Here is an 18,760-nt window from a genome sequence, read left to right as displayed (position 1 = left end):
TCCCTGTCGTACTAGTGCCCATGACTTCTCGACCGTCTCCTTTCCCTAACAAGATGGACGTTGAATAAGGTATTTATACGACCGGTTGACTCGTACCACGGCTGGCCTGACAAGCTCGTATCTTTGGCGTGGTTTTGCGTGGCGGGGTTGCACGATGCAATGGCATGGGTCCGTCGTCATCGTTCGGCAGGCTGTGACGTCTGCGCGTCTTGTTCGTTTAAAGATCCGTCCAGCCATGAACCGAACCTGATTTGAATCTCCCAACCACCTCCGACTTTTCAAACAACCACAAAACCCTCCTCGACAAGAGATATCCTCCTGGCGACGATATATCGATAGATTTCCCGTCGAAGAATACGAGCTACCGAGCTCTAACCGTTCGCCATGGCGTTGTTACAAACATCGCTAATTTGGGTCACTGGCCTCATCGCTCTCGCCATTTTGATCGTTGTCGCTATTACTTTCGTCGCCATATACAGTGCTCCTAGGGACCGCAGTCTATTCGTATCCGTAGTCACCGTTCTTGCCCTTACGTCATTACTCGCGACTGTCTGTCTTCTACCGCTTGATATTGCGCTTGTTTCGTCAACTACCGACAGTACTACCGGCACCAAGAAGAAATGGGCGGATCCGGACACAGTAAACAGTATACTCTTGAGCCTTAAAGTGGTTTATTATCTGCTGTATTCACTGGATGCTTTGATGTGTCTTTTGGTTATACCGTTTGCATACTTTTGGTAAGAATTCACGACCAGGAAATCAAAATGCCCAAAGCGTACTAAGATGTTTTGTACAGGTACGAAGAGTGGGATATCGACTCGACAGCGGGATCACGAATTCGAGGCGCCTTCAAATACACCACGGCTTTCATCCTTCTTCTGCTCGTTCTATTCCTTGTCGGGTTCTTCATCCCTGTTGCTGCCCAAAGAACCGGCAAAGAACACTACGATCTCGACTTCTTCCGTAAATTACTTCTCGAAAACCGGGGTGAACGGGCCTTAACATTCATAGTCGGGGTACTGCTATGTCTCGGCACGGTACTATACGTTATCTATACCGCACCGGGTCTTGCTCTTTTCCCGGTCTCTCTCATAAAATCGATTCCGGCCATTTCTATCACATCAGCGGAGGAGGCTCGTGATGCCCTCGCAATTAACCGGGAGAGACAGCGAATTATCGAGGCCAAGAACGCAGGAGGAAATGGTCTAAACAACAAAGATAGGAGGGAGCTTGAGGCTCTGCAGCGAGAAGAGAGGACTTTAACCAGAAAACAGAGGCTTGCGGATGAAGGAAAGAACAAATGGTGGCTCAAGGTCCGGGCTGCACTCAGGCCGTTCAAATTGCTCCTCGGACTTCTTCTCCTTGGGATTTCGGCCTTGCTCGTCGCATCTATGTTGATCACAGGGTATTTCCCCCACGCTCTCACTTCAGAAGTATAGCCGCTAACATTTATTCTAGTATTGACAAAATCAAGTTCTCCAAATGTGGTGCAAGATGTGGCTATATCCTCACCGATGTCAACATCTTCAACCCAATCAACTGGATCTTTGTCCAAGCCTCCAAAGTATTCCCTGTCGACTATGTCATCGCTCTTCTTCTCGTCCTTTTCTTCTTCATCTCTGCCGTCGTCGGGCTCGCCTTTATCGGCATTCGCTTCCTTTGGATTGTGATCTTCAAGATCCGTAGCGGCCATACAAAACCCCAGGCCTTGCTTATGGGCACAACGCTCCTCACACTCTCTGTCCTCGCAATAAACTATGGCCTGACAATGTTTGTGGCGCCACAATACTCACACTTTGGTGGCCAGAAGTACTGCACGTGGCCAATGAACGAGCCGAGAGTCGTTCGTGATTGTACAAATCACCCCGATCATCTCATTCCATGCTCTGCCGGCGCCACGGGGCCCGCAGCGGACGTATGCACTCCCACTGTGGTCTCAACCTTTATCAACAGGATTACCCTGAACTATCCGTTCTTCGGAATTTTTACATTCTGGGCACAATTTGCATTTATCGGATTATTCATCATCACAGCCCTGACATCGCTAGTAAGGACCCCCAAGATGAACTTTGAGGATCAGCTAGCCGATGAAGATGAAGAGGAAGAGGAGAGCTTGTTAGGAGCAACTGGGAACCGGTTTGCGGGTGCATGGGAAGATGTCCGTGGCAGTACTAGACACGGTAACAACTACACGAGCAACTCGCATTAAGCAGTTGTTCCCTTTTTTTTCTTCGTTCGTCCATGGCATCGTTCAGAGTTTCGTATTATTGGTTTCAGCAGTAGTTGAGATTTGGGGTGGGATTGTTTTTGGATATGCATATTGATTGTGCGGCATTGAAAATTCACTTCAAAAAATGGGACCTTTGTTCGTTGGCTATTAAGGGAATGCATTGTTTGTTCTTTACAATTGCGATAGCTACTATCGTGGACATGGTTTTGGTGTTTGCGGGTGTGTGGGAATGTATTCTTTTGTTATTTTATATCATTACCGTGGAATAAGTCTAATCGATTTTTCTTCTATTCGGAATTGAGAACCGTATGCACCAGCGTAGATACTACAAATGCCTAGACATTCCTTTGGTGAAAGCACACCGTTTGGTCTCGAGACTAAGATAAAGCTAGCCTCGAGACTAGGATAAAGTTAGCCCCGAGACTAAGATAAAGCTAGCCTCGGGACTAAAAATAAAGCAACGGAAATCATCAACACACATTTTCCAACAAGCCGTTGGAATTTGTTACATCGATTTAGGAAACCAGTGCTCAAGTATGCTAGACAGTCACAATTCGGAGTTAAGAGAGTTCGCGGAATCGTATCATTAATTATAAACTAACTGACGAGATTATATTTAAGTACATCCGCCAATCCACAATAATTGGATAGATCGCCACCCCTTCGAATAGATATGAGTTTAGCGTAGCTCTATTACTCGCGTCGACGCATCTTTCCTTTCACCATGCATAATTCCATACACATAAGTGAACCCCCTAATTAGGAACTTTCCATCTTCCTCCGGTTGTAGAACAAGTGGGTAAGTACTACCCAAAGGAACAGCAACTGAATCGCCCACCTTCGTCGAAGAAACGCAGCATCCCAGCAACCCGCCTTCGGTGACATAGAAACTCGATTCTGGGTATGTGAAGTCCCATACTGGTTTCCCAAACAAAGATCCATCGGCATCCACCGATTCGTTAGCAAGATCTGCTAGTACGTATTTGGCAAATACCTCACCATCTAGCACAATCTTGAGGTATGCCACGAACCGATGAAGGAGGAGCTCCTCCTCAGCTGGAAAGCTTTTTTCATTCAATCCAAATGAGAAAGCATTCCCTGCCGCATTCAGAAGGCCCTTTGTAAAGGGAGTCGCCGATGAGGTTGCTTGTTCTATGATCTCTAGGATTTCTCTCCAAATTTGCCGAAGTTTCGCAGTGCCTTCTTCAGAGTTCAGCATCGTGGTTCCGAAGTACATTTCGTTGTATGGCTGCGAGATCTTGATAGTGTCGGCAATGAATCCACTTATTGAAAGGACGTTCTTCGCTTTATCGATACTCCATGCAGCCCTTGTGTCCCCAGCTGGTTTCCAAGGTACTCTGTTCCCAAACCTAAATGGATTCCTGAAGAGCATGGAAACATTCCACGCCGGGATCCATGAGGGGATTTCAATACCAGCTAGATATAACAAGACATCTGTATTCTCGAAGTTTACCAATGCTGCCTCCACAGAGTCCCGATAAACTTCAAGAATAGTCTTATCGTAATCCGGTGTCAAAAGCTCAGCACCCTTAGAAAACCTCATTAGACCCCTCAGCCCATAGATCACGTCCCTAGCGTCCAAACATCCGTAGTTGGACGCCAAGTATAGCATAAAAAGCCAATTCTCAGGGCATTTGAGTTCAGTGGTAGTAGCAGCCCACCAGACATTCGTCTTAGAGAACCCCCATCGCTTAGAGAAGTCAGTTTCCATAATGATATACCCTGCCACAATTTCAACAAGATCCCATGGGATAGTCTCATAACCGCAATGTGCAGTTCGTTCTCTATTGGCGTTGACCTCTTGGATCACCCAGACACGAGTGAAATAGGGGATGGAATAGAACCAGGCCAAAGCTTTCCACAGCTCCTCTGAGCTGAAATCACACTCATCTGGGTTTGGAAGAGTCTCGCGGTGTTTAAATACGAATTCCGTTAGATTGTCCATTGCTTTGAGATCCGCGACTGTTACTTTGAGCTCTCTGCAGAGGAAGTCCGATACTACCCGGATGGCTTCGATTGCTGGTCCGGCTTTGTGGTCTTCGGTGTCAGGGCCAAGCCAGGATAGGACAGCCTGAGCGTTCTCGTAGATTCTCTTCATTTGTTGGATTTGTTTTCCTTTCTCCCCATTGTGCTCTTGGTCGATACTATATGTTTTTATTGCAATTAGTCCGACTAACTCAAATGTTATGTCGCAATATAATTATAAGTAGACTCACCAAATGATATCGGCCCAGAGAAAACGAGCTCGATCCGGGTAGCGCAAATGGTTGATAGCGGTCCAAAGACTTCGAGTTACGTTTAACTGCTTTCCATCAACAAAGACGGGGTTTTCCCGGGTAGAGTCGCCCCAAACATATGAAATGGCTTCATATGGAAGAGTATTTTCCCAGTCCGTTACATGAAGCTTGCAGTAAATAGGCGTATCTTTCTCCCCAGGGAGAATTTCAACGACTCGGAATGCTGTCTCCTCTGGCAGCCGAAGGAAGACATAGCCTTCTAACGTAGTTTCGTCGACGTCCATGCTGTGTTTGTTCCGTGAGGGAAGTGGCTTTGAATTTTGTCTTGTGGAAGTATTTAGAGTGGAAATGCCAATTCTATAACTTTGGCCACGCAGTTTACTGAGATATCGTGAACTACGCCTATACCAGCTAGTAGCATCGGAGTCAACTGCAAGGCTATATATGCTTAACTAAGGCTCTAATCCATGTGGTGCAGACAGCGGGAGACCAGGAAGGATCCCGACTAACCCTAGAAGCGCCCACTTCGAATCCTCCAGCCAATCGCCATTTACTCCTTCCGAAGCTAGCCAAACCCCGCTCGACATTGCTGTCATCCCGCATTCGAGCCTAATCCCATATTTATATTTAACACCCACAATTGAACTGGATCAGATCTGTCTAACATTCTCACTATCTATACCTAATGCATGTTGCCTTATTCAAGCACATATTCTTAAGTAAACCTCGACATATTTGCCTTTTAAGATCATCAAATCGATCACATTATTATACAAATCGACAATCCAAGTTTTCAACCATAGCTATAATGCTCTCGTCGACTTCAACGCAGAGATACAAACTCATTTACTTCGTTCCCGTTAAGGATCTTGATACAACAAAAGCTGCAATTTTTGCCGCTGGGGCAGGACGATACATTGGTCGTGGAAATTATACAGAATGTGCCTGGGTTGCTTTGGGAACTGGGCAATTTAGACCTGGCGATGCCGCGAACCCGCATATTGGGAAAGTCGGGGAACTCGAAAAGATAGAAGAGGCGAGGGTGGAGACGCTTGTAATTGGGGAGGAGCTCACACGCAAAGTCGTGCAGGTGCTGAAAAGGTACGTCAAGATAAGGCGGTGGTGCCTACGTGTTCATTATTGTTGTAAATTATTTGAGCGTTTCCAATGACATTTTGTTAACTTTTTGTGTGATTTTAAGCGTTCATCCATACGAGGAGCCTGCGTACGATGTGGTCAAGCTGGAAGACTTTTAAAAGATCAAGAATCGAATATCCGAAAAACTGGTCCTGATTTAAAGGTGTCAGGTATTTGGGTCAATAGTTTTCTCACTCTTTTACCTTCCCTAGAGTTTTATATATAGATGTCTATAGATGGAAAGCCACCGTTGACAAATTTTTTTTTGAAATTTTTTTTTTGAGCGGTATGATGTTAGTTTAATCATGGTTAAAGAAGTTGCGAATTCATATATAAAACTTATTATGATAGGTCCAAACCTTGCATGGATATCATGAAGACCCCCGCAGATAAGCCATGTGTAATCATATCGACGAGCTCGTGATGTGTGATGTGCTGTATAGTCACGCAGTCTGTCACACCATATATTAGGCTAGGTAACTCGCATACAGCAGCTAAGAATTGACATCCTATGTCCAAAATCACTTTCAAATGAATCTTGAAATCAAGAATCTGAGGTATTGAGTGTATCATAGATCCCGTTTTCAGATTCGTGCAGTACCAATTCTGTTCTCAGGTCCCAAAGCTCGTATCTAGCTGCCCGAGCCGCCCGAAATTGAGGGGGGGATCCAGGGGCAGTTAGGCAAAGTGGAAAAAAAAATTCCGCTGCCAAGTTAGGCTCAGTCACAAAAATCATTTCTTAAAAGGTTTCAGTCTTACTAGATCGAAACAATAGCGTGTCAAATCATATGTTCCAGCTTCTGTAGTTTTCGCATTTCCAAAATGCCGCCGATAAATGTTCTCCTCGCCGGAGACGCCTCAGTCGATGTGTTAATATACCCAGCCCGGCCCGACGAAAACTCATGGCATAAACATATGCTAAAAACCTGCAGACAAAGAAGCGGAGCCGCTCTAATTTCAAAATTTCTGAAATGTGTCGCTCACGATTACAATCTCAAAATCCATGAGCCGATATATTCTGGTCCAGTAAATATCCAACACGAATCTGTCCGCTCAATCTTGGAATTCGAAATACACGATGATAGCGGCTCTAGCTCTTCACATCTCACGCTGAAACTCAACCGTATTCAGCAGCTAGATTATCAATCCGTATGGAAACCTCCTTCAGCCTCATTTGGGACTATAAATGCTACTGAGAAAGACGTTTTAGTCTTTCAAGATACCGAGAGTTCTTTCCGTAATCCCGACGATGCAATATATTTTTTGCAAAATGCCCGACCTAGAGTTCTTATTTACCACATGGCGCCCAAGCTAGCATCTGGAAGTGTCTGGGAAACTATTCGAAACGGTGTACACACAGAGGGGGGTATTCAAGATCCAGAGAAGCTCGTCGTCGTAGTAAGCGCAAACGATCTCCGCGCCGAAGGAGTGCAACTTTCACACGGGCTATCTTGGGAGAAAACTTGCGAAGACTTCGTTGAGCAGCTCGGGTCTGTAGGTCGACTAGTTTCTCTAGTAACCTGCGCCCATCTTGTAGTACTATTCAACTGCGACGGAGTAATATATCATCGCGGAGGGCAATTAAACCAACCAACTTTATATTTCGATCCAAAGTGTATCGAAGGAGAATTCTTGCGACAAAATTTAGGAGACGTTCCCGGAATAAAGGAGGCTTTTATCGCGGGTATGGTCACACATCTAGGTGGGTCAATAAAGAATCTAGAAAAGGCTATCGAACTGGCACTTCTATCTGCCAGGCGTCTAGCGGCCTCTGGACTTGTTAGGGGCCCAAATCCTACCGACAATCCGGAACACCTAGGACTTTATATAATGAGCGCTTTGGCCACATCTGAAAATCCCATTTTCAAATTATTGATTCCTTCGGATATTATCGGCAGCGGTTCAGATCAATATTGGTCGATTTTAGACCGAATGGTTGGCGATCCAGCTCAAGTCGCCCGAGATATCGTTAAAAGTGGAATTACTTCTTCTGGGTCAAATGGAATACCTACGGCACAATTCGGTCGACTTGTCCTAGTAGACCGTCATGAAATTGAGTCCTTTCGAATCATATCTAATGTCCTGAGGGATTATATCGACCTTCCACAGACTAAACCTATTAGCATAGCACTGTTCGGGCCAAGGGGCGCTGGAAGATCATACGCCGCTATGGAAATGGGAAGAACGTTGTTAAATGGGCGAAAGGTTTCTAAATTTCGTATGGACCTTACTCAAATATCAACTCCAATGGATTTGATTCCGATATTTCATTCAATACGCGATTGTAATTTGGAGGGCGGTTTTCCGTTAGTTTATATCAACGGATTCGACACTCCAGTCCCTGGATCTCCACTTCTATGGCTATTCCACTTGTTAACGCCGATACTCCACGGGCGATTCATAGACAACGGCGAGAGTCGACCTATTGGGCGAGCAATTTTCTTCCTCGGCTCAATCAATTTCAAGACTTACCAAAAATTCCAGAACCAACTCGGGGGAGGTTCTCGCGGCCTGACACCTCCACGATCCGAAGAGTTTTTAGGATGCCTTCATGGATACGTCAACATTCTCGGGCCCGACTGCGTAGGGGAGCATGACAGGTTATATCCTGTCCGTCGGGCTGTCATTCTCCGAGAACTTCTCGAAAAGAGGGAGCCGAAGCTGAAAGTCGATGGGAAATTTTCAATTGATGAGAGTGTTCTTGATGGCTTATTGCTTGTGCCATCGTATAGACAAGGAATACGGTCCCTAAAGTCAATTGTCGCCATGAGCAGGCTCAATGGAGCCCACCAATTCGAAAGAGCGGCATTACCACCTGCCGGTCAACTGGACCTTCATGTCAATAGCGATGAATTCTTAAGATACCTTGACGGGAAGGTTCTTGCTGAGTCTGTCAGAGAGCATCTTGCACAAAATATCCACATGGCATATCTCAAAAAGAGGTTTTCCATGGGGATGAGCGACGAGGATCGGAAAAAGCCAGGGCACCAGCCTTGGGGCCAACTATCTGAAGAGTTCAGAGAGTCTGCTAGAGGACACGCAGACAATATACCTCGCAAATTGAGGCTCGTGTCATGCTTTCTTGCCGAGAAGCAAGACCATATGCACCGCGAACCGGTTGAGAAATTTAGTCCTGATGAAATCGAGGTTTTGGCGAGGAACGAACATGACAGATGGAATGCCGAACGGTTACAAAAACAATGGACAAAATCTTCTAAAACAGACTCGAATGTTCGAACGAGTTCTTTCTTAGTTGCTTGGAACGACCTTGCAAGAGAGTGGCAAGACGTTGATCGAGAGTTGGTGGCATCTTATCCGAATATTCTTCCTGAAGATTACCAAATCTACCGTATGGGCAGTGTCAGATAATCCCAGGTAGTCATAATAGGCATATACATTATGATTATACTTATAACTTATCCCTTATTATAAAATATACGATATCGATATAGTTATTCGAATTCTTGATAACTACCGGAATTTATACTTCTTAGTGATTCTAGCCCAAGAAAGAAGAATATTGGTCCTGCCACCCAAAAAAAACAATTCCGCCAAGATTGAAAAATGCCGCTGAAACTCCATAACACCACCATATACCATGCCATATATATACAATTGTAGCATACAGAACGATCGAACAAAACCTTCATCTCCATTACCGCAAATACAATATAATCATAAGATCTTCTCAGATACCTTTTTATTATAATCCTTTTCGCTCTTGATTGTCCAAATAACCCATGAAATCACAACTACCGTTGTCAACGGAATTGTGATTGCAAAATACATCCAAATATGCTTTGATACCACGACAGTTCCATCTGCCCCCCAATTAAACATCGACATACTAAACACCGCCTTTTACCATTAGGTATCCGTCGTATTACCTTCAGAAACGGAATATCAAACATGGGCATACTTACGGCGACGAAAGTTCCGGGTAAAAATATTAATGTAATAATTGCTATTGTTCTCATGAACGAGCTATCTTTCCGAGCCGCAGTTGCCGCGAATTCTGAGTTTTTCGCAATCATGATGCTTATTTGACTGTCAATCTAGAGGAACGTTGGAATCAATCTCTAAGAAATAAGTAGTCCTACTGAGTATAGGGCTTACCATCCCATGTTGAAACTTAAGTTTCCCCGGAATTGTATCTAAGTCGTGTTTTAATGTTCCGGATAAATCATTCTGGGTTCGGACTTGTTGGGAAAGCTTCCGCGAATATGTTGCTACCTCGTCTTTGCTTGCTCTTCTTTCGATAACTTGAAAACATTGTAGCAGTTTCGCGGCAAGGTCTTGCTCAAATGACCATCGTCTATATAGTGTTAAATGTTGTTTCTCTAGCCGAAATAGTAAACTTCTCATATCCTCAAGACCTTTAGCCTTTCCACCAGTCAGTTTATCATCTTGAGCGAGTACGCTATCGCTGAGAGAGTTGACTTGATCCCGAGTTTCTTGTACCTGCCACTGCAGAAGACAAGCGGGGAGAAACATGAAATCTGGTGGCAGCGGTGCCGAAAAGTCGGATGGAAATTGAATATTGCAGATCAAGTTTTCCAGATCGATTCCATGGTCAGTAAAAAGTATGCATCCCCAGTCCGCATCGGATTTGCTACGGCAATTGTTAAGCTCTGTGAGGGCGAGACTGAAATACGGAAGATCATCTTTAGGTGTTTGGACTATGAAACCTGTCATTCGAGAGATTGATTTACCCATGTTAACTGACACCATGGCTGTATATGTAAAAACAAGCAATACCAAGGCAGACTTACTTGTATAATTCTCTGTTTCTACTACAGCTGAACCGGTAGTCCCTTTCTCAAGAAAATATAGAAACTCGTCACCAATCCATTGTGCTTCTTTCGCTGCCTTGAGAATGCCCGACTGCTTAAAGAGCCCAGCTCTATCCGACGTTGCAGCTTGAACAAGTCTATATCACGTTTATTAACACGCATATCAGATGAGAATGCACCGCGGTAACGCAGATAGCTTTATACTTTCTAAACTTACAAGATCCGGAAGCGATTTTTTTCCATATTCGTCCTTCTGTCTCGCTATTAGAAACAAATGATGTCAGCCAGCTCTGGTTTAGAATACCACATCACTAAGTTAGTAATTGCATCATGGTCCTACATACAGCTGGTGTAGATTTTATAAATTCGATCGCCGTTTCGGTGTCGAGTCTGTCCCAGTTGATTGGCCCACGTATTTTCCATTGTGACCGCTTTATTATAAGTTTCTCGAAGTTAGATATCGATCAACTAAAACGTAGTTGATTCTGAAATAGAAAAAATATAAAGCTGTTACCTCAATGACCATAGCACTGGTTACGAAGCCCCTGACAGTTACAGCTGCACTCATGGTGCCAAGTGGATATTTGAGCTCAAGAGTGGGTATCGAAGTTAAGGGTCCACGATTCGGAATTGCCATGGTTCTTAAACAACCATACGCGCGGGTTTCGGTCTATTGATATCCGTGGTTCAGATCGTTGTCCCCGATATAGTTGCACTAACTGTGAAAATGGGACTTTGTTCTACGCCGTAGGAACGTTCCGCTGTCGCCCAGACCGATTTTATTATGCTGTCTTGAATTCGATGTCTAAGGATTAGGTATAACACTAGCTAGATCAAGTTTAAATTCCCCAATTCTTGGGCTTTTGGCCTTATATAATAGAGTATGTGGGACGATTAATGCTAGCCTCGACCTTGCGGGGAAGCGCTGGAACTTTTCGAGGTCAGCGTTAAAATTAACAGGCAGCGGCCTGGCCTCATGTTTCCACTGCGGATCCCTGAACAAACGGGCGATGCCAAAAATACGACGTGCCAATCACTTTCTTGGCAGATAATATTATCAGCTGCACCTGCGACTCCCTAATGGGGATTGTCTTTTTGGTCCCGTTGAGGTTTGATGCTACTACTTTGCCATTTGTATCGTAGAAGCTTCGAAGGTCTCTTTGGACAATTTTTGAACAATTGATGCGGTCGCCAAATTCCATCGACCAAATGGGCAGCTGTTAAATTGCAATTGAGACAACTAGACAAGGCATACCCAAGACAAACGTGATGTCCAACTTGGCGCCCATCTTGGGACCGTCGGTAGCATCCGGATGACCCTGTATTCGCACTTCCACGACCCATATGCGCAGACCATTCGATTCATCGATAAAGATTCTCAGGTTATATAAACTCCGGAAAGCCACCGACATCCCCATACTCAGCGATAGTCTCCAAGATACATCGTCGTCATCATCGGGACATTCACCGTCCATACACATACAAAACGAAGGCAAAATTTGCCGGAACCGACAACCCACCATGTCTTCCGCCCCTGTATCGGCTGTTGGCATCCAAACATCGCAGGCGCCGGCACAAAACATCTTTCCTGCAACCCCTGCTCTACCACTTGACCCAGCGATTCGCGAATTTGTTGCGCAAGAACTCTACAAGAGATATAAACTAATTCGCACCTCTATGGATTCAAACAATGAATCCGCAAAATCCAAAGATGCGTCTCTTCAAGAAAACTGGGAATCTCTTCCAGAACATTTGAAGGCATCCACTAGAGCCCAAGCGGATGACATTCCCAGAAAGCTCGAATTAATTGGGTGTCAGATGGCTAAGGCGGATGATGAAACGACAAATGGACTTCAACTTGTCGAGAAATTTACGCCAGACCAATTGGAATATCTTGGAGAAGTTGAACACGACCGATGGGTCGCTGAAAGAATTAAGAGCGGGTGGCAAGCAGCAGGCCAACGTGACTCTTCTGCTCAGAAGACGCCATTTTTCACGCCGTACACCGAACTGGAACAGAAATGGAAAGATGTAGATAAGTTTATGGTGGAGGGGATTTTTGAGATTCTGGGGTTATCGGGATACAGGGTTTTCAAGAGGAATTCAGGGACTGATTGAATAGGAACGTATAGATTGACATGGGTATGCGGAGTATCGGCTAGCTAGTTGACTACTTAGAGTAGTTATATTAGCTTGGTAGCATTGATATTAGTTAGTTAGTTCCAACTTGGCAAACTTTGTTTATCAATTTACGTATATTGCCATCCTATGTTATGTCTAATATTAATAGATCGAGCTCCTAAGTTCCTATATCCTGAGGCAGATCCCATAACTACGAGGTCGGCGAGGTCGAGCTTGCGTTGTCTCTCTCTTTCTCTCTCTCTTCTTCTTCTTCCCCTCTTTTTTCCTTTAGTAAATTGAGTCGTCATAACTCAAATTTTACAGTGTACTCCCTTGATCGGCTTGTTGATATTAATTGATTGCTAGCCATAGGTCAATTACATATAAATCAATAGACCCTTGAGGATTCTAGTTTACGCGACAAAGCTATGCGGGTAGTGGTACCACTAGCCAATAGGTTAGAGCAGCAAGGCTGGCTGTATCAACAGCAAAATTGAGAGGCGCCCAGACAGGACCCGGACAGCTTAGCAGGCGCCTAAGCTAATTTTATATACCACCTTCTAATACCTACAAAGTGCCACTTCCCTCCCTTACCATTCCCGCAAAACCCTACTTTCGCTCCATATCAGATCTCCTGTCTTTTCATTCACGCAGAACTTTCTAAACCTGTTATCGAAATCTAAATCGCTGACACTTGCGACAAATAAATATCCCATGTCCAACACAGCGATTTCACAGTCGGTTGGATATGTGCTATACAAACGGAGTATGTTGCTGCACAAGCGTTCCTTGATGAAAACTTTGGAACGCCTGAGTATATACCCGTTGGGGACAACCACTACACACTTTGTAGAATCGGAAAACATAAAGGTGTCATTGCCGTTTTGCCGGATAGGGAGTACGGGTTATCTGATGCGACGGCTGTTCTAAAGGATATGGTTCGCAGTTTTTCTAATGTGAAAATCTGTCCAATGGTCGGTATAAGTGGCGGCGCACCAAGCAAGAAGCACGATATTCGTCTTGGCGATGTCGTTGTTAGCTCCCCTGGTGGTGGGCATAGTGGCGTATTCCAATATGACTTTGGTAAAAACGCAGAAGCTCGAGTCAACGGCGAAGGAAACGGCATGATTATTCAGCAATTCCAGGAGATAGGATACTTACCCCCACCAATCTTGTTACGAACAGCCGTTCATAGACTCGGTTCCAAGTATGAATTGTGAAGTCACCAGATTGAACAATCTATCGAAACGTCCTTCGAAAGAACCAATAATTAAATCGAAAGTATAAACGCCCAGAGCCAAGCAGTGACAGGTTGTATAAATCCGACGTAATACACCCCCTAAACGACGGGGAAGAGATTTGTGCGAACACCTGCGGTGATGGTGCGTCAGAATTAATATTACGATCTGAAAGAGACGAGAATGAAGACAGTCCTGCAATTCATTACTACGTATAGTCTAATTGCCTCCGCGAACCGACAAATGGAAAACGCCACAGTCCGAGACAAGCTTGCAACTGAAAAATACAAAATGGCTAGGATATGCGTCAATGACGGCAGCCGCATATGCTAAAGATCTTCTCAACTAAATTGCCCCAAACAGGGTCGAGGCGGCTACAAGGATAGCTGAAATCCCTAGTGTGTTATTATCTAGTAAATTTTCCTATAAGCGCCATATATATCATTTAAATTAGCTTTGCGCTGGCTGACAGAGTTCAAGTCGAGAAAACGGCGGGCAAAATTAAAATTAAAATTAAAATTCAAGCCGGAGAAGTCAATGTCAGAGATCTCACCTCCGAATAGCATCGGATGGTACATGAGATATTCTAGAAAACAGCGCTGAAATTGACGCCGTGGCTCCGTGCAGACCGTTGAGCTGTGCGCTTATCGCAGCATCGGCTTCTGGTCATCTCGGGGTTGTGTGGAAGTTGTTGGCTCATGGTTCTGAAATAGATGTTAAAGGCAAGGTATTCGTCAGTGCGCCTCGGGCTGCATTGTCACCTGGTACGAAACAATTGGATTGTTAGTAGCGGATGGGGCAAATTTTGATGCATCTGATCCACTACTCCCTCGTAGTATGAGCCCTGCGGTTGCGAAAATATCATATGGATCGATATTGTGACTCACACCCAGAGTCGCAACCACTACAAGTCTCGAGGCATTGCTGGATCACAATTATGGCATCAATGCGTAAGGCGGGCCAAATTCTTGGATTCATACTAGGTATCTTCTTCAGATATCTGCGGAATCAGATATGGCCCAGTACAATATGGCCAGGTTCCATTTTGGTGACGCTACAATTAATGTTCACAATGCTCGAACTAGAGGTCCTCTGAATGCGCTTGAGTTTCCAGCGATCGAACAGAGCAATGGTACCCATGTTAATGAAAGCGAAGGCCACCTCCTGTTTATCGCGATCAACTTATTTATTTTTTGCCCCTCCATACTATATTCCTAAAATGTCTATGGGTGTACAAGTAGTATGATGAACGTGGAATTGGAAGCAAAAGTGGGGGTCCGATGGTTTAGGCTCTTACTCGAATGCAGTATTCTATGCTTAAATAAGCATAGTTAACGCTCGAATTCACATCTATTGTTTAAAAAGTTGCGACAAGCCGCAAAAGGTTCCAAGTAGCTGCAATCTAAGCACATGACCATGCATGGTTATATATTGATTAATGGTCAGCGTCTTCGCCCAAAGGGTGCCTGGACTCGAAACTAGGTCAGAGTCCTACCAAACCTAGATTCAAGTTGCAATGCATACGACGTGTTTATTATCAGGAGGTTTGTCAAGATCGACCGCCAGTTACAAAAATCTTAAAACAAATGCTATTTTCTTTAAAGCTTTGAAGGCTTCCATAACATAATATCATATAACTATAATTCTGACACCGGTTAGTCGCCATCATATAGACGGGGTATGAAATCACTTCGTGGGGGGCGAGTTTAAGAGCTTGAGATCAGGCAGCATCCGAAGGTCTTGAGGTGAGGGTTTTGAAAAGCATATATTTCGATTATGTAGTATGAGCTATCCGTGACTGCTGAGGTTTCAAAGATTTATACAAGTTAATCGGGTCTAAGGAGGTGAAGAAAGAAGAGGGTACATCGATATCTATTCTTGCGAAAGTCTGGTCTTATATGGACTTGGGGATCGACCTTGTACCAGTCTCGAGGACCCTTCTTGCTTGTGGTCTTGTACCAAGACGAAAGTTTGTCTCTGTATTGCATTGTTGTGGTGTATTTACTTGGTTTCCTAAGTCTTGTGTAATATGGTTTCTTCAAGCTTACCACCTCAAGACTGGACCCTATAGGGCCTACAGTCAAGGACTGCTCGATAGGTACTTCTGTGCTTGAGCATGTAGTGATATTGAATGGTGATATCAAGTTTATCAGATCTTTCACCTTTGCTTCCATGCGGTACCACATTCCGTGATTAATTGTGCAGCCGTGAAACTCTAACAGAGCGTGGTGGCCAGACATATAAGATCTGCGATCTTCGAATTTTCCATATAGAAAACCATGTTCCTTGACTGAAGAACGTGGGCAAATGTTGGATCTACAAACCTCAATACCTCACGTCGTACACCCATTCATTTATCCCCCCTCAAAAAAAGTCTTCTAAAAGAGAAACATTTGCACCTTCATCTCCTAGAAATACATGGTATTCGTGGTAAAGTTCGACCAGTAAAAGCAATTACATTATACACTAGAATAGACAAGGAGAAGAAAGAAAAAATGGGTTGGGCTCGGTCAATAAGAACGAGCCAGTTGTGAACAAGAAAAATAACAACAATCCGAACAGGGAACAACTCCTCGTTAGTTGGCGTAAAAGGGTTGGTGGTAAAGGTTAGGGCGGCAATTGATAGTGCGCAACAGGTTGGACGACGATAACGGAAACGATGATCCGGCCCGGTAGGAGTTGGATCCTCAGGTACAATGGAAGAGAATACTGCTGCTTCTTGACTAGTTTACACCTGTTTGTTTAATACATACACGAGTCCCATGCTCCCCTCCTGTCATTAACTTCCTCTACCCCTCGTTTCCGTAAAGTAAAAATTATGGTTTTTTTGAGAAAAATAAAGAATATCGTGAAGAGAATGTCTTTTCTCCGCAAGGAAAAAAAAAGAGGAATTATGTCCCTAAAGGGATGTGTGAAAAGAGATGGTTGAGGGAAAAACTACGGAGGGGTTCCCCGAGAGGTCATTCGTGAAAAAATTACTGAAAAAACAAAGAAAGGGAGGGAAGAAACTTTTTCCAGGACTTGTGGTAATCTTACGAATCAACCTTGAAAGAAGGCATGTCGGCTGAAAATCCCTTCTTAATGGTGTCCGTGGTGATGTATTCAGGGAAGTCGAAAGAATCGTCAAGCTTCTGGATAGTAATAGTACCGTCACTTAGATAAGAGACCATACCGGTGAATGTGGTATCAGTAGGACGCTTGAAGTAGTCGCAGGTACCGCCACCTCCCTTTCCGGTGCCAGGGTTGCCTTGAGCGCTGTGGAGAGTCGAGGTCATGTACTCGCAAGCTGGGGCCTGTGGGTAGAGAACTTCCCAGATATCGAATTCACCGCAGCCGGTATCCCAACAAGACCAGTTCTTGTCAGCAGGGTATTGTTGGGTACGTCCAATCAAAGAGTTCAAAGACCAGATAGCGGGCATGTTGGAGTTGCCATAGATGTTGCTATCATCAGTGTGACCAGGTGGCATGGTAAATTTGAAAACGAAGACCTTGTTGTCGCCATCCCATCCGCCTATATTAAATTAAAATTAGTACGAAAAACAACAGAATTTAGCATAGAACCAACTTACGGTAGCAGACATCATCCCCATAGGCGTATCCACAGGTTCCATCGCAAGTTTGGTTGGTCCAGATCGAGAACTCCTCATTGACACCAAAGAGAGTGCCATCAGCAAGGATCTGAGGAGTGGCAGAACCGTCCTTTCCATCGGCAGACATGTGCGAAAGAGAGTTGCCGAAGCAGCTAGTCCACTTGCCAGAGCCTTTACCACCCTTGTTGTTCAAGAAAGTAACACCTTCAAGGATCTGCTTGCCAGAGTCGTAAAACCCAGTCCTCTTCCAGAGGTCACCATTCGCAGGCTTCTTTGGCTTGCTGCTCTTTCCGTGAGCCTTGTAGGCGTTAGCGACAACGGCTGACGGGGCAACGACCTTGCTAGTGGTGGAAGTGGAAGTGGTGGAAGTGGTCGGGGCTGGGGCGTCGACGTATTGTGTGAGGGTAACGACCTCTTCGACAACTTCGGTCTTAACATTCAACTTTCTCTTATGGTGATGGATGTGTTCCAATCGGCGATGCTTGTGTGGCGCTTCCTCACGCTTCTGATAACCCTCTGGGGTTTCCTCCTCTTCGTCATCTGGAGTGTTATCAATGTAGTAGGCCGCAAAGTTGTACAGCCGAAGGGGGCCTCGAAGATGGAATGTAATCTTTAAGAGAAGAACAATGTTAGAAATTTTCTAGGGGAAAGGATTGTAAGAATTGAAACTGACCTGCTCATTGAGAGGCGCCAACGGACCGCTGTAGGTTCGCTCCGCATAATCGACGGAGCACGAACCACTGTTATCCGACATGATACTCGGGGTCTTGAAGGTACCCGAGCATCCAACATTGGTGTACTGCATTTTTGTGACCTCGTTGCAGTACCAGACATTGTTAATGACTTGCTTCGCTTCGCTCATCCGACCCATGGCCAAGATGGCACCCAAAAAGACCGTTTTCCCGAACGGCATCGTGTCTTGAAGTCGGTAAGAGAATCCCAAGTTAGTCGGTTTGAATATCGCTTAAAACTCAAGTGTCGGAATCAATAAATCGCAAAACTAGTAATGAGCGTGGTCGGACTATGGGTCCGCACGAAAAGGAATGACTATGAAAAAGTTGAAGAAATTCGTAAAGTGTGTTAAAGAACACAATACATGTCGCAAGATCTGCGAAGAGAGGAAAAGGGAAAAGACAGAGCTGAGGGGATTTGGCAAGTAATGAAGGCACAACTTGGTCCAGCGGTCGGCAGAAAAACATACATGTGTGGAGGAAAATTCGAAAAGGGGTGAGCCACCCTCGTCAACCAGAAACAGGCCATCGCTGGAAGTTGCTCCATAGAGAGAAAAAGTAAAACATCGAAAGGGACCCCTGCTTAGTCTTTCATGTCCACCCAAACGAGCCGGCAGGCCACAGAAAGAGGCACACATGGGCAGGGGTTGAGCGCTCAACAA

The 18,760-nt window shown here is 44.8% G+C and overlaps 8 protein-coding genes across 9 annotated transcripts; 5 read left to right on the top strand and 3 right to left on the bottom strand.

Moving 5' to 3' along the window:
- Nucleotides 1-384: 384 nt before the first annotated feature.
- Nucleotides 385-2,209, top strand: DFL_007216 (uncharacterized protein; the record flags this gene model as incomplete). The annotated part of the gene is made up of 3 exons (XM_067636765.1): nucleotides 385-737; nucleotides 797-1,405; nucleotides 1,459-2,209. 3 exons carry the CDS (start codon nucleotides 385-387, stop codon nucleotides 2,207-2,209), a joined length of 1,713 nt encoding a protein of 570 aa, XP_067488349.1.
- A 700-nt stretch (nucleotides 2,210-2,909) lies between these two features.
- On the bottom strand, nucleotides 2,910-4,772 carry DFL_007215 (uncharacterized protein; the record flags this gene model as incomplete). The annotated part of the gene is made up of 2 exons (XM_067636764.1): nucleotides 2,910-4,395; nucleotides 4,468-4,772. 2 exons carry the CDS (start codon nucleotides 4,770-4,772, stop codon nucleotides 2,910-2,912), a joined length of 1,791 nt encoding a protein of 596 aa, XP_067488348.1.
- A 524-nt stretch (nucleotides 4,773-5,296) lies between these two features.
- Nucleotides 5,297-5,744, top strand: DFL_007214 (uncharacterized protein; the record flags this gene model as incomplete). Its single annotated transcript, XM_067636763.1, has 2 exons — nucleotides 5,297-5,589; nucleotides 5,690-5,744. 2 exons carry the CDS (start codon nucleotides 5,297-5,299, stop codon nucleotides 5,742-5,744), a joined length of 348 nt encoding a protein of 115 aa, XP_067488347.1.
- A 703-nt stretch (nucleotides 5,745-6,447) lies between these two features.
- Nucleotides 6,448-8,994, top strand: DFL_007213 (uncharacterized protein; the record flags this gene model as incomplete). Its single annotated transcript, XM_067636762.1, has 1 exon — nucleotides 6,448-8,994. One exon carries the CDS (start codon nucleotides 6,448-6,450, stop codon nucleotides 8,992-8,994), a length of 2,547 nt encoding a protein of 848 aa, XP_067488346.1.
- A 306-nt stretch (nucleotides 8,995-9,300) lies between these two features.
- Nucleotides 9,301-10,986, bottom strand: DFL_007212 (uncharacterized protein; the record flags this gene model as incomplete). Of its 2 annotated transcripts, none has more annotated exons than XM_067636760.1 (7): nucleotides 9,301-9,483; nucleotides 9,549-9,680; nucleotides 9,742-10,313; nucleotides 10,398-10,555; nucleotides 10,636-10,679; nucleotides 10,763-10,849; nucleotides 10,933-10,986. In XM_067636760.1, 7 exons carry the CDS (start codon nucleotides 10,984-10,986, stop codon nucleotides 9,301-9,303), a joined length of 1,230 nt encoding a protein of 409 aa, XP_067488344.1. The 2 variants fall into 2 exon arrangements, with proteins under 2 accessions (XP_067488344.1, XP_067488345.1); XM_067636761.1 differs by having other exon boundaries at nucleotides 9,458-9,472.
- A 953-nt stretch (nucleotides 10,987-11,939) lies between these two features.
- On the top strand, nucleotides 11,940-12,536 carry DFL_007211 (uncharacterized protein; the record flags this gene model as incomplete). Its single annotated transcript, XM_067636759.1, has 1 exon — nucleotides 11,940-12,536. The coding sequence occupies one exon, from the start codon at nucleotides 11,940-11,942 to the stop codon at nucleotides 12,534-12,536; it is 597 nt and encodes a 198-aa protein (XP_067488343.1).
- Nucleotides 12,537-13,253: 717 nt separating this feature from the next.
- Nucleotides 13,254-13,759, top strand: DFL_007210 (uncharacterized protein; the record flags this gene model as incomplete). The annotated part of the gene is made up of 2 exons (XM_067636758.1): nucleotides 13,254-13,305; nucleotides 13,410-13,759. 2 exons carry the CDS (start codon nucleotides 13,254-13,256, stop codon nucleotides 13,757-13,759), a joined length of 402 nt encoding a protein of 133 aa, XP_067488342.1.
- Nucleotides 13,760-16,809: 3,050 nt separating this feature from the next.
- DFL_007209 (uncharacterized protein) lies at nucleotides 16,810-18,280 on the bottom strand (the record flags this gene model as incomplete). Its single annotated transcript, XM_067636756.1, has 3 exons — nucleotides 16,810-17,288; nucleotides 17,347-17,977; nucleotides 18,041-18,280. The coding sequence occupies 3 exons, from the start codon at nucleotides 18,278-18,280 to the stop codon at nucleotides 16,810-16,812; spliced, it is 1,350 nt and encodes a 449-aa protein (XP_067488341.1).
- Between the last annotated feature and the right edge of the window lie 480 nt (nucleotides 18,281-18,760).

This window comes from Arthrobotrys flagrans, assembly GCF_004000055.1.
Source record: "Arthrobotrys flagrans strain CBS H-5679 chromosome Unknown unitig_8, whole genome shotgun sequence".
Classification (NCBI taxonomy): domain Eukaryota; kingdom Fungi; phylum Ascomycota; class Orbiliomycetes; order Orbiliales; family Orbiliaceae; genus Arthrobotrys; species Arthrobotrys flagrans.
Note: the sequence above shows the minus strand (reverse complement) of the source record. Positions and strands in the feature narration are given on the sequence as shown.